The 15474-nt window shown below is 38.4% G+C and overlaps 1 protein-coding gene across 2 annotated transcripts in view; it reads left to right on the top strand.

Annotated features, from left to right (window-relative positions):
- The first annotated feature begins 370 nt into the window (after window positions 1-370).
- FSIP1 (fibrous sheath interacting protein 1) overlaps window positions 371-15474 on the top strand; it is a 220852-nt gene continuing 205748 nt past the window's right edge. Inside the window, exons 1-2 of one of the 2 annotated variants that reach the window (XM_065941257.1) lie at window positions 371-508; window positions 7235-7367. In XM_065941257.1, the coding sequence (XP_065797329.1) occupies window positions 7242-7367 (126 nt within the window). In that variant the 5' untranslated portion in view covers window positions 371-508; window positions 7235-7241. Of the gene's footprint in view, window positions 509-7234; window positions 7368-9535; window positions 9636-15474 lie in introns of those variants that run through there. The other variant, XM_065941258.1, reaches the window with a different exon arrangement.

Here is a 15474-nt window from a genome sequence, read left to right as displayed (position 1 = left end):
TGAGCGGCACAACAACGCTGTGAGGCAGCAATTATTATCACCCCATTTTACGGAGAAGTAAACTGAACTCAGAGAGGATGAGCTGACCTGTAGAACATCATATTAATAGTGAGGACAGAGGCATACAAGCATCCATACATCCTCGTTCCGAGTTCAACCTAAACACTAACAAACCATTCCACACCCTCCACCTTCCGCCCGGAAAACAGAGACAGCAGAGATCCCCCAGGTCTCAGGGTTTCTTCAGGTTGTGCCCCAGTCGTTCTTGGGCTCCCAAGTCTCGTTTCTAGATGGTGCTGTCCTTTTCTCCTATCGCGAGACTGGAAGCGTCCGCTTCTGGTTGCCAAGGGAACGGCGTTCTGAGAGGCGAGGGCTTGGGACCCGCCGCTTCTTCCACTTGTAGAGAAAGAGAAACTGCGGTGGCGGGAAAAGACCCCTCCCTTTCGGGGGACAGTGGGTGACGCTGTGTCAGTGCTCTGACGACTGGACACTAGTTTTCGCCCTGAAGGTGAGGGACCGCACAGATTAGCAGCGGAGCTCTGTCGCCGGACTACAAGCCAATGAAAGAGTGGAGCGGAGTCCCGTCTGGCTGCTGGGCTGGGGATGGGCGGGAGAGTGTCAGCGGGGGGCCGGCCCGGAGTCCTGGGAGGGGGCCGCGGGTCTGACCTCGGAGAGGCTACCGTCTCCTCGAAGGCTGTGCCAGGATTTCCTGGACACTACAGCAAACGTTCCTGACCGTAAGACCTAGTACCAAGGACTCCCACTGTCCTGGCCCATAAGATCTAGAACTTGTGTTACAAATTAATTACCAGCCATTTAAAATAGTCTATAAGTGACGAAGGATGCGAATAGGTATTTCACAGGAAAAAAAAAAAAAAAAGTGGGCAGTAAACATTTGACTAGAGATAACTTCTCTGGTAATTAAATAAATGTAACTCATAGATACTATAATCAGATTGGCTCTGCTGGAGAAACAGACGCCTTCGTCTCAGCATACCCTGTTGGTAGTAATGTAATCTGGTACAGTTTTGTTGAAGGACAATTTGGTAGTTTACCAAAATTTGGAATGCAAGTGTTCTTTGACTCAACAATTTAAAAAAATTTATTGAAGTGTAGTTGATTTACAATGTTAATTTCTTCTGTATAGCAGTGACTCAGTTATACATACATATGTATATATATATTCTTTTTCATATTCTTTTCCATTATGGTTTGTCACAGGATACTGAATATAGTTCCCTGGCTGTACAGTAGGACATTGTTGTTTATTCATCCTGTTTTTAATAGGTTGCCTCTGCTATTCCCAAACTCCCATTCCTTCCCTCTCCTCTTTCCCCGCCCCCTTGGCAACCACAAGTCTGTTCTCTGTATCTGTGAGTCTGTTTCTGTTTTGTGTATGTTCATATTTGTTGTACGAAATTCCTCATATAAGTGATATGGTATTTGTCTTTCTCTTTCTGACTGACTTTGCTTAGTATGATAATCTCTAGGTCTATCAGTGTTGCTGCAAGTGGTGCTATTTCATTCTTTTTAATGGCTGAATAATGTATTTAACGGCTAAATAATTGTATATATGTACCATGTCTTTGGGCTTCTCTGGTGGCTCAGAGGGTAAAGCATCTGCCCGCAGTGCGGGAGCCCTGGGTTCAATCCCTGGGTCGGGAATATCCCCTGGAGAAGGAAACAGTAACCCACTCCAGTACTCTTGCCTGGAAAATCCCATTGATGGAGAAGCCTGGTAGGCTACAGTCCATGGGGTCACAAAGACTGAATGACTTCATTTTCACTTTTTCACTGCCCCTTCTTTATCCATTCATCTGTTGATGAACATATTTAGGTTGTTTCGATGTCTTGGCTATTGTAAATAATGCTGCTATGAGCATAGGGGTGCATGTACCCTTTTGAATTATAATTTTGTCTGGGTATATGCCCAGGAGTGGGATTTCTGGGTTGTATTGCAATTGTTTTTTGTTTTTTTGACTTAGTAATTCAATTTTATATTCTGGACATATAAACATAACTAAGCAAAAATTTGTACAAAGAGGTTAACTTAAAATTGAGGTATTCTTTACATACCGTAAAATTTACCCTTTTAATATTGCAGTTCTGTGAGCTTTGACAAAGGCATACAGCTTGTGTTGATGTAATTACCATTACAGTCAAGATGCAAAACACTTGTGTCATTCTCCCAGAAATCCCCTTATATGGGTTTATGTAGTTAACCCTTTCCTACCCCCAGCCCTGTTAACAGTCATCCATTTTCTGTCCCTATAGTTTTCTCTATTCTAGAAGTCATATAATTGGAAACAAATTCTGTGAAGACTTTTGAATCTGGCCTCTTTCAACTTAGCATTATATAGTTGAGATTTGCCTAAGTTTTGTATCAGTAGTTTGTTTCCTTATACTGCTGAGCAATGTTTCATTGTATGGATGTACCACAGTTGCTTATTCATTGTCTAGTTGAGGGACATTTGGATTGTTCCTAGTTTGGGGCAGTTGTTAATGGAGTTGCTATAAACCTTTATGTGCAGATTTTTGTGTGATTATAAATGTTTATTTCTTGGGTGAATATCCAAGTGTGAGATTGTGGAGTTGTAAGGTAAGTGTATGTTTAACACTGTAAGAAAGTGGCAAGCGGTTCTGCAACACTGCTATCCCATTTTGTATTCTCATTGGCAATATATGAAATTTCCAGTTGCTTCAACTTTGTCAGCACTTGGTATTGTTAATTTCTTAAAAAAGTAATTTTCACCATTTGAATGTGTAGCAGTATCTCATTATGGTTTTAATTTGAATTTTTCCCATGACTTAATGATGTTGACCGTCTTATTGTGCTAGCTTGCTATCTATACATCTTTTGTGATGTGTCTGCTCAAATCTTTCTTATTGAGTCTTGATACTTCTTTATATATTCAGGATGTAAGTCCTTTGCAGCTATGTGTTTTGCAAATATTTTCTTTCAAAATCTGACTTTTGTTTTCCTTTTCAGTAGTGTTGTTTGAAGAGTGGAAGTTTTAAACTTTGATGCATTCCAATTTATCAGTATTTTCTTTTATGAATCATACTTCTGATGTTGTATCTAAGACATCTTTGCCTAGCCCACAATCACACATATTTTATAGAAAGTTTATAGTTTTGAGTTTTTCTTTTAGGCCTGTGATCAATTTTGAGTAAATTTTGTTTTACTTTTAATAGCAAATCTTCCATATAAAAGCTAAATGAAACTCGTTTTAAAATGCTACATCTATGCAATAGAATACTATGCCATCATTTGAAAGCATGAAACGTATTTGAGTGTGGTGTGTACAGAAAAATCTCTGAAATGCATTAAGTGTGAAAAAGCAAGTTGTGAAGCACCATGCCATTTGTGTGTGTTTTTGTTGGGGAGGAGTAGGTAGTTAAAGGATAGAAAGTTTGCATATGCCTAAAAATGTAAGACCAAAAATCTGTTAACTGTGTTTCTTGGGATGAGGGTAAGTTGAACTTGAAAAACTTTTACATTGTTCTATATTATTTGCTTCCCCCCCCATAGGCAAATATTTCTTACATAATAAACAAATATAGAAAGTTTATATAGTTTTTAGACCAGAAATAGTTTTTAGACATTAAAATCATGAAGATAAATGCAATTCTACTTTTTAAAAAGGCTGGCTATTCATTATAACTAAACAGAGGAGGGTTAATTTTCTTTTGATTCTTTTTATTGGCCCAGTGTCCCCATTTTGGTTTTAAATCTTTCATGGTGGTTGCATTTCTCACAAGCCTATATGAAAAAGTTTGAATTAATCTCACTTGAAATGAATGTTATGAAAACTTTGTACCTCTTAGTAGTGATTTGTTGCAAGTTAGAATCTGGTCATATATCCTTCTATTTAATGGAATATCAAGAAGTGAATAATATTATATTTTAGAGCTTTAATAAGAAAATGCTGATCACTTAATGTTAAGTGAGAAATACATGGATTCAATTTTGTTGAAAAAATATTAAAAGCAAAAATGGAAAAGAAATGTGCCATCAGTGTTTAGCTCAGGGTGATGAATACTGGGTGATTTTTATTTATTTTTGAATATACTTTAATATATTCCAGAAAATTTACTACAGTAAATAAATTCTTTAATTATGAATTTAGGATACTAGAAAACCAGCAAGTAGAGATAAGCAAAAGGTAAAAGAAGACACAAGAACATCTATGAACCTATTAGTCCAGAACCCACCATTGTTACTTCTTTGATTTGTGATCATCTTTCAGGTCCTTCTCTGTATATTTCTTTAATTAGAGAAATTGGTCTTGTTTTTTAAACAGGATATTGACTTCCTTCCTTCTTGCTTCCCGCCTTCCTTCCTTGTCTATGCCCTTTGCCAGTTTTCTATTGTAATGCTTCTTTTCCTTGTTGATAAGAGCTCTTTAAATATGTAAATATATTAATCTTTTGTATATTATCTATATTGCATATATTTTCTCCAGTTTCTCATCTATCTTTTAATTTAGAGTTTTTTTTTCTTTTTGGTTTGATACTCTAGAGCAGTCAATGTTATGTGGTCACATCTACTAGTCTCTTATTTTTTGACTTATGCTCTTGATGTCCTGCTTGGTAAGTCACTAACCTCATTTTTGGGCTTCCCAGGTGTGTTCGTGAATGCTCAGTTGTGTCTGATTCTTAGTAACACTGTGAACTGTAGCCCACCAATCTCCTCTGTCCATGGGATTCTCCAGCCAGGAATACTGGAGTGGGTTGCTGTTTCCTCCTCCAGAGGATCTTCCCAACCCAGGGATGGAACCTGTGTCTCCTGCATTGGCAGGCGGATTCTTTACCACTGAACCTGTGGTAAAGTGGCTTCCCAGGTGGCTCAGTGGTAAAGAATTCACCTGCCAAGTCGGAGACGTGGGTTTGATCCCTGGGTGGGGAAGATTCCCTGGAGAAGAAAATAGCAACCCACCCCATGATTCTTGGCTGGGAAATCCCATGGACAGAGGAACCTGGCAGCTGTAGCCCATGGGGTTTCAAAAGAGTCGGACAGGACTTAGCAACTAAACAACAACAAAAAACCTCATTATTATGTAAATTAGATGTATGTTTCCTTCCAGTCCCTTGGAGAATTCATATTTTATATTTATTATTAAGCAATTTAAAAAACTTTTATTAAAGTAATATAGTAAAATATGTCAAACTACATTATAATATTTACAATGGAATAAAAGGTCACATCCTTCAGGGACAAATATCTTGAACTTGTAACCATTATGCTTATTTAACTGTTGTTTTGATTTACCAAGTTTTGGATATTCTCTTTGATTTCCTATTTTGACAAATTAGATTTTTTATGCATTTCCTTTTACATACTTGTTCTCACATACACTCAATATAATTAAGGCACAGTATTTGGTTAAATCAATATTCAGTGCTTATATAATTAAAAGTATTTAATTATCATTTGATTGTTTGCTTTCTGGCACAATGCTTTATTTTTCTTGTGGAATTTCTCTGTGGCTATTGAGATTGTTTTCTAATACACTCAGCCACATCTCTAAGTTCCTAATTCACTGCCTTTTATCCATACTTTTTCTAGATGGCCAAATCGTTAAGATTGTTACGTTATATCCCTACTCATCCTGGGAAGTGTGTTTTATTTATGATTTTCAGGAGCAAACATAAAAGAACAGACCTATTTCTAACACAAATTGAGAGATTTCTGGAGCCTCTTAGCTGATCCGTGCCACTGGTGGTTCCCTGTGCCCCTCCTATTATTGAAGTGTATTGTACGGGCTCTGCACAGGCTTCCATCTCATTGCTCCCTCTGTGCACTGCAATAAGTCTCCCTTGACAGGCTGCTTAGGGCATTGCAAGACATTTGGCCTTTCAGTGACTTACGCTTTTTGATTGTGATGTGACGGGCCAGGGTGATCCGTCATCCCACAATAATAATGTCAGTGCCTTCCTGAGTGAGCCCCAAAACCCTTTCACAGAGTTGAATAATGTTGGGATCAATGCCTTTTTCATTTGCTGAGATGGAAAGAGTTGACCTACTGGTCCTTGACGCCTTGGTACATTGAATGGTTGTGAGCTAAATCATATTATTCCTCGGTGTGCCTTGGAGGAGCATGGGGTTGCTCATGTTTGGGCTTCCTCCTGTGTCTGGAACTTCCTTGGACTCTGCCTTCCCTGTTCAAAAAGAGAAAGATAGATGACTCATTTTGTAGGGTAAGAAAAGGACATTGTTTCACTTGCTGGGCCAGAGGCAGTTGCCTTTATTCTCTTATGAGAGAAATGGTTTGATTCATAACCAGTAGGAATTTAGGAAAGGATTTGTTGGAAGATATCCAGTCACACATATGTAAAGCTAAGTATCGAGAAGGCAAACTCTGACATTCTCTCTGTTTCTTCTATTTTATTTGGCATGTATGCCACCCCAGCATTACTGAACAAATCTGGAATGGTCCTGATTAAGGGCACAGTTTGGCAGGATCAAGGTGCTGGCAACGCTCAAGTTTTCTCATTAGATTAAACCACCCTGCCTAATATCTCCTGCTTTAGGAAGCAGTCCTGGGAATAGAGCAGCCAGACTGGTACAAGGCCTGTGGATGGTGTCACCCGAAAAATAGTTAAGGAAATTGGCCATGTGTATCCAGATAATGAAAGTCTGTCCTCTAGTAGATAGAGTAGGTTCAGTTCTCTGTTGTTTGAGGGCAGAAGTAGAATTGTGGGTCTTAGCAGGGCAGGGTTGATAGGAGAGGGATTACTTGCAGCAGCAGCAGCAGGTACTCCGTGAAGATTCGGTACCAAGGAAGAGAGGAGAAATCAGAGCTGAGAGGGAGCCCAGGCTGAAGGCTGAGCTAGAATAAGGAAAGTAAAACCAAAAGCAAGTAGAGGCCTTGGGAAATTATTACTATGAAGCATGAGTCTTGGCTGAGAGGTGTGGTTATCTGAAAGTGTCTTCTAAGGCCTAGGACACAGTAAGTTTCTCTTGGAGATGCAGAAAGCTACTGAATGGCATTCACTTCTGCACTTTTTCAGCCACTTTCAGAATCGAACATCCTGGGCAGCATGTTTTTTTCCACTTACAGCAATGTAAAATGTAATGATCCGTGGACATAGACATCTTTTGATGAAGTTAGGGTCCTGTGAGTTTGGTAGCAACATAATCCTTGTAACAAAGGCTCTGAGTTAACTGCATGTTAAAAGTGATGAAACATTTAAACATACAGGTCACAACTTGCTTAAAATTTTGTTTCAGGATATCAATGGATATTATAAAGGGAAACTTAGATGGAATTTCAAAACCAGCCTCAAATTCAAGAACACGTCCTGGGAGCCGAAGTTCAAATGCTTCTTTGGAGGTACTGTCACCGGAACCAGCATCCTTCAAGGTACTTTACTGTTTAGAAATGATATAAACGACTTCTTTCAATCTCTAGCAATTGGTAAACCAGAGTTGTTGTTAACATCCCCTTCTAAGGTTCCTCTTTAAAAGGTGTGTTATGGGAGCACTCACAGATTTCTTGTTTGTTACTTTGGATCTTTTAATGTGAAAATACTCTTTCCTACTTTACTTGCCCATTTCTTTGGGGGAGGGGGGATAGAGTATGACTTATTTTTCCATAGTTGTACTTTGATAATGCTCATTTGTTAACTTTTCTTCTTTTATAAGAAAGCTTTGTATTCCAATATCTACTATGCCACTATTGACTCTTACTATGAAAAAGATTTAGTAATTTAAAAAGCAGTGTTTGGATCAAGACCACATGGTATATATTTAGTAGGTACGTTACCTGGCTGTGACTCCCTTTATTATCTTTATTAGTCTTTCTATTTTTGCTAAAAGTATCTAATTCGATTTTTTTTTTAAAGTATCTGTTTTTCTCTCTGTGATGTGGGCAGTTTGTTTGTTTTAAGGTTGTGGGAAACAAAAATTTTGATGCTTATGGTGAAAATTTTCTTTGTAGTTTTTTGACTCCTTTCTCACTTACTCTTTCAACTTATGGGTAGATTGCATTACAAAACTCTTAGAGGATTGTCTATCATGATTTAATGCTGGAAATAGAAAGCATTCTAGGCATTTCCAGCCTAGAATGTATTCCAGATCGAATATAAGAAATTCAGTTCCTAAATCAGTTGAGGGCCAGCTGAAAGGCCCTCATGGAGGGGACTTCCCTTGGATTGTTGATTCCCAGGTCTCACTGTGCGTGCATGCTCAGTCACGTGCAACTGTTTTGTGACCCCATGGCCTGTAGCCTGTCTGTGGGCTTTTCTGTCTGTGGGATTTTCCATTTCCTCCTCCAGGAGATCTTCCCTACTCAAGGATCAAACCCAGGTCTCCTGTGTCTTCTGCATTGCAGGCAGAGTCCATACTGCTGAGCCACTAGGGAAGCGCAGTCACACCACCTTATCCAAAATCCAGAGATCTGAAAGCTGCTGCTCTTGCTGCCTCTGATATTCTACACATCTCTCAGAACCATAAAACTGGTGACTAGACAGGCAGAGGTGACTGCCTTTGATATTTCTTGTCAATATTATAGGGCTTCCTTGGTGGCTTAGTCAGTAAAGAGACCAGCTGCATATCAGGAGCTTAGCAAGATGGCTTCTACCTCATTTCTGTGGTAGAAATTTTGTGCAGATGCACCTAATTGGATGAAACTAACACATATCCAGAATCCGGCCTGCAAGCAGCTTTGCAAAATACAGTTTCTAGCTTAACTCTTATGTTTTATTTCATCTAATCCTGCATCATTACTGTGTGTTAACTCTTACAGCATTGTAATAATTCTTGATATCTGATGAGATTGATCTCCCCATCATATTTTTCTCTAGGACTGTCCTAGCTATACTTGGCTTTTTGTTGTTTTTATATTTTAGAACAGTTTTCAAGTTCTGTGAAAAATACTGTTGAGGTTTTGATTGAAATTGCTTTGAATTTATAGATTAACTTGGAGAGAATTTCTAATTTTATGATAGTAAATCTTCCCATCTATTTACATAGTATCTCATTGACTTCTTTGCTTGTAATTTAAACATTTTACATACTGTGAAACTCACTCTTTCTTGGTGTTTAATTCTGAGTTGGCAATGTGTGGAGTGATGTTATCACGATCACAATATAGAACAGTTCCATCATTACCTCTCAAAAATGCCCTCATGCTATCCTGTCATAAACAGTCTCCCCTACTCTTAATCCCTGGAAACTCTCGATCTGTTTTCTATCCCTATAGTTTTTCCTTTTCCAGAAGGTCATATGAATGAAGTTAAAAAAAAATGTAGCTTTTGAGTCTGGCTTTTGTTTGCTGGCACAATGAGTTTGAGACTTATCCATGTTGATGCTTGTTCCAATAGCTCACATCTTTTTATTGCTTAGTAGCATTCCATTGTGTGGGTAAACCACAGTTTGCTTATTCATTCCCCAGGTGAGGAACATTTGGGTAGTTTGCAGATTTTGGTGATTATGAATAAAGCTGCTGTAAATAGTTGCATACATACAATAAGTATAAAGTAGTATCTCATTGACGGTGTAACTGGAATTTCCCTGATGACTAATAATGTTGTGTTTTTATGTGCTTATTTACAACTCACATATCTTTTTTGGAAAGTTTATGTTCAAAAGACTCTATCTAGAATACATAAAGAACTTGGAAAAGTTAACAGTAAGTAAATAGTCTTTTGTGAGATATATGATTTGCAAATATTTTCTCCTAGACTATAGCTTGGTTTTTCTTTCCTTTAACTGTGTCTTTTAAAGAGCATTTAAAATTTTAAGTGCAATTCATCATGCTTTTTTCTTTTGAGAATTGTGTTTTTGGTTGTATCTAAGAATCCTTTGTCTAACCCAAGTTCCCAAAGATTTGTTCCTGTTTTTTCTTCTGAAAGTTTTATAGTTTTATATTTTACATTTAGATACTTGCCTCTTTTGTTGCCAGTGAGAAGGCTTTTGTAAGCCCAATATTCATTACGGTGTCGGTTGTCTAGTTTAGATATTTTTCTCTGGCCACTTTATTTTTTTTTTCCTTTGTCTTTGATATCTATTATTACTCCCCTAGGTAGGGACTTATTTAATTTGTCTTTCTGGAGACTAGTACTACTTCAATGTAAGAATGTGTGTTTTTTATTTTTTTTTAAAAAAACTTCTTAGCCACTGTATTTTTCACATGTTTCGAATATTGCCTGCATTTTTTTTTTTTTTTTCTTTTTTGACATCCTGGAAGTCCAATAAGATTTCTGTTGAACCTTTCTCTTCTATTCTTTATGTCTCTTAAAATTTTTTTAAAAAATTTCATTTTTCTGTGCATCATGCTGTGGAATTTTTAATATAATTTCTTGAAGTCCTTTGTCATTTATTTTCAAATGTATCTTAATCTTTTTGTGTTATTTGGATTCTTTCTTCAGACTCATTAGAACTGTTTATCAGCTTTTTATAATAATATCTTAAGTTCTTTTGTTTATTCTGAATCTTGCTTATTATTAGGGCTTCTCTGGGTTGGTAGTGTATCTGCCTGCAATGCAGGAGACCCCGGTTCGATTTCTGGGTTGGGAAGATCTACTGGAGTGGGATAGGCTACCCACTCCAATATTTCTGGGTTTCCCTTGTGGCTCAGCTGATAAAGAATCCACCTGCAATGTGAGAGACCTGGGTTCCTCGATCCGAGGTTTGGGAAGATCCCCTGGATTGGAGAATTCTTAAAAAGAATATCTTATTATTTTTGTGTTATTTGGATTATTTCTTAAGAATATTAAATGTTTATATTAAAATATTAATCTTTATCAGATTTTTATAGTAATATCTTAAGTTCTTTTGTTTATTCTGATTCTTGTTTACTGTTGGTCATGTGTTCATGGCTTTTGAAATTTGGGATTGTAAGTTTTAATTTTGGAAAATTTATGGAACCTGATTTGAAGCTGTACCTTCCGACCAAGTTTCTGTTTGCTTCTACCAAATGGCTCAGAGATACCACTGGCATGAATCTTTTTTTTTGGCTAATTTTTCATCTTGAAGCATTCCAGAGTACATGAATAATATTAATTGGAATTCAAACCCACATAAAGCATGACTGCATGGTTGCACATTCTCAGGGAAGACTGTTTCCCACTTGGAACACAGACATGTTTTTTATTTGTATCCTGTGCTTTTGGATAGATATATTTTTCTAGTCTGCACTGTTACTGAGGAGGCACCTTTTTAAGGGATCCAGCTTCATGAAGCAGGAGAGGGAAGGGTCTTCTCCATCTTGTCTTGCATGAGCCCAAGTCCTAGTCTCCCAGCTCTGTGTAGGTGGTAAAGCCCAAGGCCATGGCTTTCTGAGGCCAGCATATTTTTCTTTTACCTGTCCTGGTACTAGTGGTAAAGAGTCCTGTCTGGCAATGCAGGAGACATAAGAGATGCAGGTTCAGTCCCTGAGTTTGGAAGATCCCCTGGAGGAGGGCATGGCAAAGCCCTCCAGTATTCTTGCCTGGAGAATCCCATGGACAGAGGAGCCTGGTGGGCTGCAGTCCATAGGGTCGCAAAGAATCAGACATGATTGAAAAACTTAACACACACACACTTCACTCCCACCCAACCCCCACCAGGGCATCTGCTTTAAGGATTTACAAGGTTCCTATTTCAGTTTTTGTTGTTGTTGTTCAGTCTCTAAGTTGTGGCTAACTCTTTGCAACCCCGTAGACTGCAATATGCTAGGCTTCCCCGTCCTTCACCATCTCCCGGAGTTTGCTCAAACTCACGTCCATTGAGTTGGTGATGCCAACCAACTATCTCATCCTCTGTCATCCCCTTCTCCTGCCTTCAATCTTTCCCAGCATCAGGGTCTTTTCCAATGAGTCAGCTCTGCATCAGGTGGTTAAAGTGTTGGAGCTCCAGCTTCAGCACCAGTCCTTCCAGTGAATATTCAGGATTGATTTCTTTTAGGATTGACTGTTTTGCTCTCCCTGCTGTCCAAGGGACCCTCAAGAGTCTTCTCCAGCACCACAATTCGAAAGCATTAATTATTTGGTGCTCAGCCTTCTTTATGGTCTAACTCTCACATCTGTACATGATTACTGAGAAAAACGTAACTTTGATTATATGGACCTTTGTTGGTGAAGTGATGTCTCTGCTTTTTAATATGCTGTCTAAGTTTGTCATAGCTTTTATCCCAAGGAGCAAGCGTCTTTTAATTTCATGGCTTTTAATTTCCAGTGCAGTCACTGTCTGCATTGGAGCACTGATTTTGGAGCCCAAGAAAATAAAAGTCTGTCACTGTTTCCATCTTTTCCCCATTTATTTGCCATGAAGTGATGAGACTTGATGCCATGAACTTATCTTCTCGAATGTTGAGTTTTAAGCCAGATTTTTCACTCTCCTCTGTCACCTTCATCAAAAATCTCATTAGTTCCTCTCTGTTTTCTGCCATTAAGGTGGTGTCATCTTCATATCTGGGGTTGATGATATTTTCTCCTGGCAATCTTGATTCCAGCTTGTGATTCATCTAGCCTGGCATTTTGCATGATGTACTCTGCCTATAAGTTAAATAAGCAGGGTTATAATATACAGCCTTGATGTAATCCTTTCCCAATTTTGAACCAGTCCATTGTCTGGTTCTAACTGTTGCTTCTTGACCTGTATACAGGTTTCTCAGCTTTTCAGTTCAGTTTTGTTTCTCAGTCGTGTCCAACTCTTTGCGACCCCATGAACCACAGCACACCAGGCCACCCTGTCCATCACCAACTCCTGGAGTCCACCCAAACCCATGTCCATCAAGTCGGTGATGCCATCCAACCATCTCATTCTCTGTTGTCCCCTTCTCCTCCTGCCCTCAATCTTTCCCAGCATCAGGGTCTTTTCCAGTGGTCAGCTCTTTGCATCAGGTGGCCAAAGTATGGGAATTTCAGCTTCAGCATCAGTCCTTCCAATGAACACCCAGGACTGATCTCCTTTAGAATGGACTGGTTGGATCTCCTTGCAGTTCAAGGGACTCTCAAGAGTCTTCCCCAACACCACAGTTCAAAAGCATCAATTCCTTGGCACTCAGCTTTCTTCACCGTCCAACTCTCACATCCATACATGACCACTGAAAAAACCATAGCCTTGATCAGACGGTCCTTTGTTGGCAAAGTGATGTCTCTGTTTTTTAATATGCTATCTAGGTTGGTCATAACGTTCCTTCCAAGGAGTAAGCGTCTTTTAATTTCATGGCTGCAGTCACCATCTAGAGTGATTTTGGAGCTCAAAAAAATAAAAGCCTGACAATGTTTCCACTGTTTCCCCATCTATTTGCCATGAAGTGATGGGACCGGATGCCATGATCTTAGTTTTCTGAATATTGAACTTAAAGCCAAGTTTGTCACTCTCCTCTTTCACTTTCATCAAGAGGCTGTTTAGTTCTTCTTCACTTTCTTCCGTAAGGGTGGTGTCATCTGCATATCTGAGGTTATTGATATTTTTCCCGGCAATCTTAATTCCAGTTTGTGCTTCCTCCAGCCCAGCGTTTCTCATGGTGTACTCTACATACAAGTTAAATAAGCAGGTGACAATATACAGCCTTGACATACTCCTTTCCCTATTTGGAACCAGTCTGTTGTTCCATGTCCAGGTCTAACTGTTGTTTCCTGATCTGCATACAGGTTTCTCAAGAGGCAGGTCAGGTGTTCTGGTATTACCATCTCTTTCAGAATTTTCCACAGTTTATTGTGATCCACCCAGTCAAAGACTTTGGCATAGTCAATAAAGCAGAAATAGATGTTAGTGTCCTTTTAATTTCTTTTGACTGGCAATTTCCCCAGTATCCTTGTGAACTTAAAACTATTCATTTCTAAGTAGATGGAAGGTTTCAGTTTATTTGGTTTTCCATATAGCCCAAACTGGAACCTAAAACAATTTTAGATTCCAGTAGCCCAAAGCAATTTTAGACTCTTTAGTCTCAAGGTTACTCATTATAAACCTAAACTCTGGAGTTATGGGTTCAAAATAGGCTCTGCTGACCACATTTTATGTGATTTTGGGAAAATTATTAATACTTTGACTCTCTGTGTCAGTTTCCTAATCTGTTCAAAGATGTAATAATACTGTTCACCTCTTAGGCATGTTTTGGGGATAAAATGAGTGAAATACCTGCAATTTTTAGAAGTGACCAGCACCTAGTAAGTACTCAATACGTCTTGGCTAATTGGCCTTAATTCTTTAACCTAATTGGTCAGTCCTTCCTGTGTTATTTTTCATGGGATTCAGTGTAAAGTCAGACACATAGTAGCTAGTCACATAACTGTGTGTAACAAATTTAGAATGAAATTTTTCCCATTTTATGTAGGTAGGATAATATATTTACAAAGACCTGACATTTTAGAGTAGCAAAGGATTAGTATTTCTGCCTACATATTCCTGGGTGATGATTTTTTTTTTTATAGCAGCAACTTCACAGTATTGATGCACATGTTTTAAAACATAGCTTAATATTACCTCATTCAAAATTTATTTAAAAGAAATATATCAGCAATTAATCCAGGCATATTTTATTTGAACCCACCAAACTGTAGGTCAAAACAAACTCTAGTGTATTTATTAACCAACAAGGACTTTGATACTTATATCATAGGCAAGACTTTGTAAAAGTTGTGATTTGTCTTAATCAAGTTCTTGAAAAATCAGTAAGGTTCATCTGGGGTTGGGGGTAGAAAATCCACAGGTATGCTGCATGTTGACTGCTGACTGCAAATGATTCAGTATCTGTAAGACGTTTTACATTGTCAGAATAATAAATCCTAGTATTTTGATTAGTTTTATTGCTCATTTGTATTATTAATTTCTTGCAAAAATTTCCGAGTGGCAGAAAATGAATTTAAAATGCTAGAGGGTTTTTTTTTTTTTTTTTTGGTCATATGGTGTGTAGCTTGTGGGATCTAATTTCCTGATCAGGGATTGAAGCTGCATCCCCTGCAGTGGAAGCATGGATTCTTAACCACTGGACTGCCAGGAAGTCCCTAAAATGCTAGAATTTTAATGAAATTTCTGTAGTAATGGTATAGTTCTCATTCTTAGAATTTTGGTTTATTGTTGCTTCTGAGTATTTTTCTTGAAAGAGCCAATTGTTGCAACTGGTGTAAAAATCTCATGGCTTTCAGGTAGGGATCTAATTGTTTGAAAGTGTTTTTCTAGACTATCTACCTTTCCTGGGACTAACATGGAGATATGAAGTAGGGGACATGGAACAATGAAAAGTGGAAACTGAATGTGGCTTTGAGAATGAAGAAGTAAGAAAAAGCAAACAGGTCACAGGGTAGACAACCAGAAGGGTCGGGAATAGAGAGGCCCATGGGCAGTGGGATGGGGGGAGATGGTTGGTGTTAGTGGGGTGGGAAACTGTGGGTAAAATTGTGTAATGGGCAGTATTTGCCTTTTGTTCTGTTTCATGTCTTTTGTCTCATTTTTCTGCTCATTCTAAGAGTCAGGATCATATGGGATGACATATGTGAAAGATCTTTGTGTATCCTGAAATGTGGTATCTGAGTAGTTGCTAA

This window comes from Muntiacus reevesi, chromosome 7 (genome assembly GCF_963930625.1).
Source record: "Muntiacus reevesi chromosome 7, mMunRee1.1, whole genome shotgun sequence".
Classification (NCBI taxonomy): Eukaryota; Metazoa; Chordata; class Mammalia; order Artiodactyla; family Cervidae; genus Muntiacus; species Muntiacus reevesi.
Note: the sequence above shows the minus strand (reverse complement) of the source record. Positions and strands in the feature narration are given on the sequence as shown.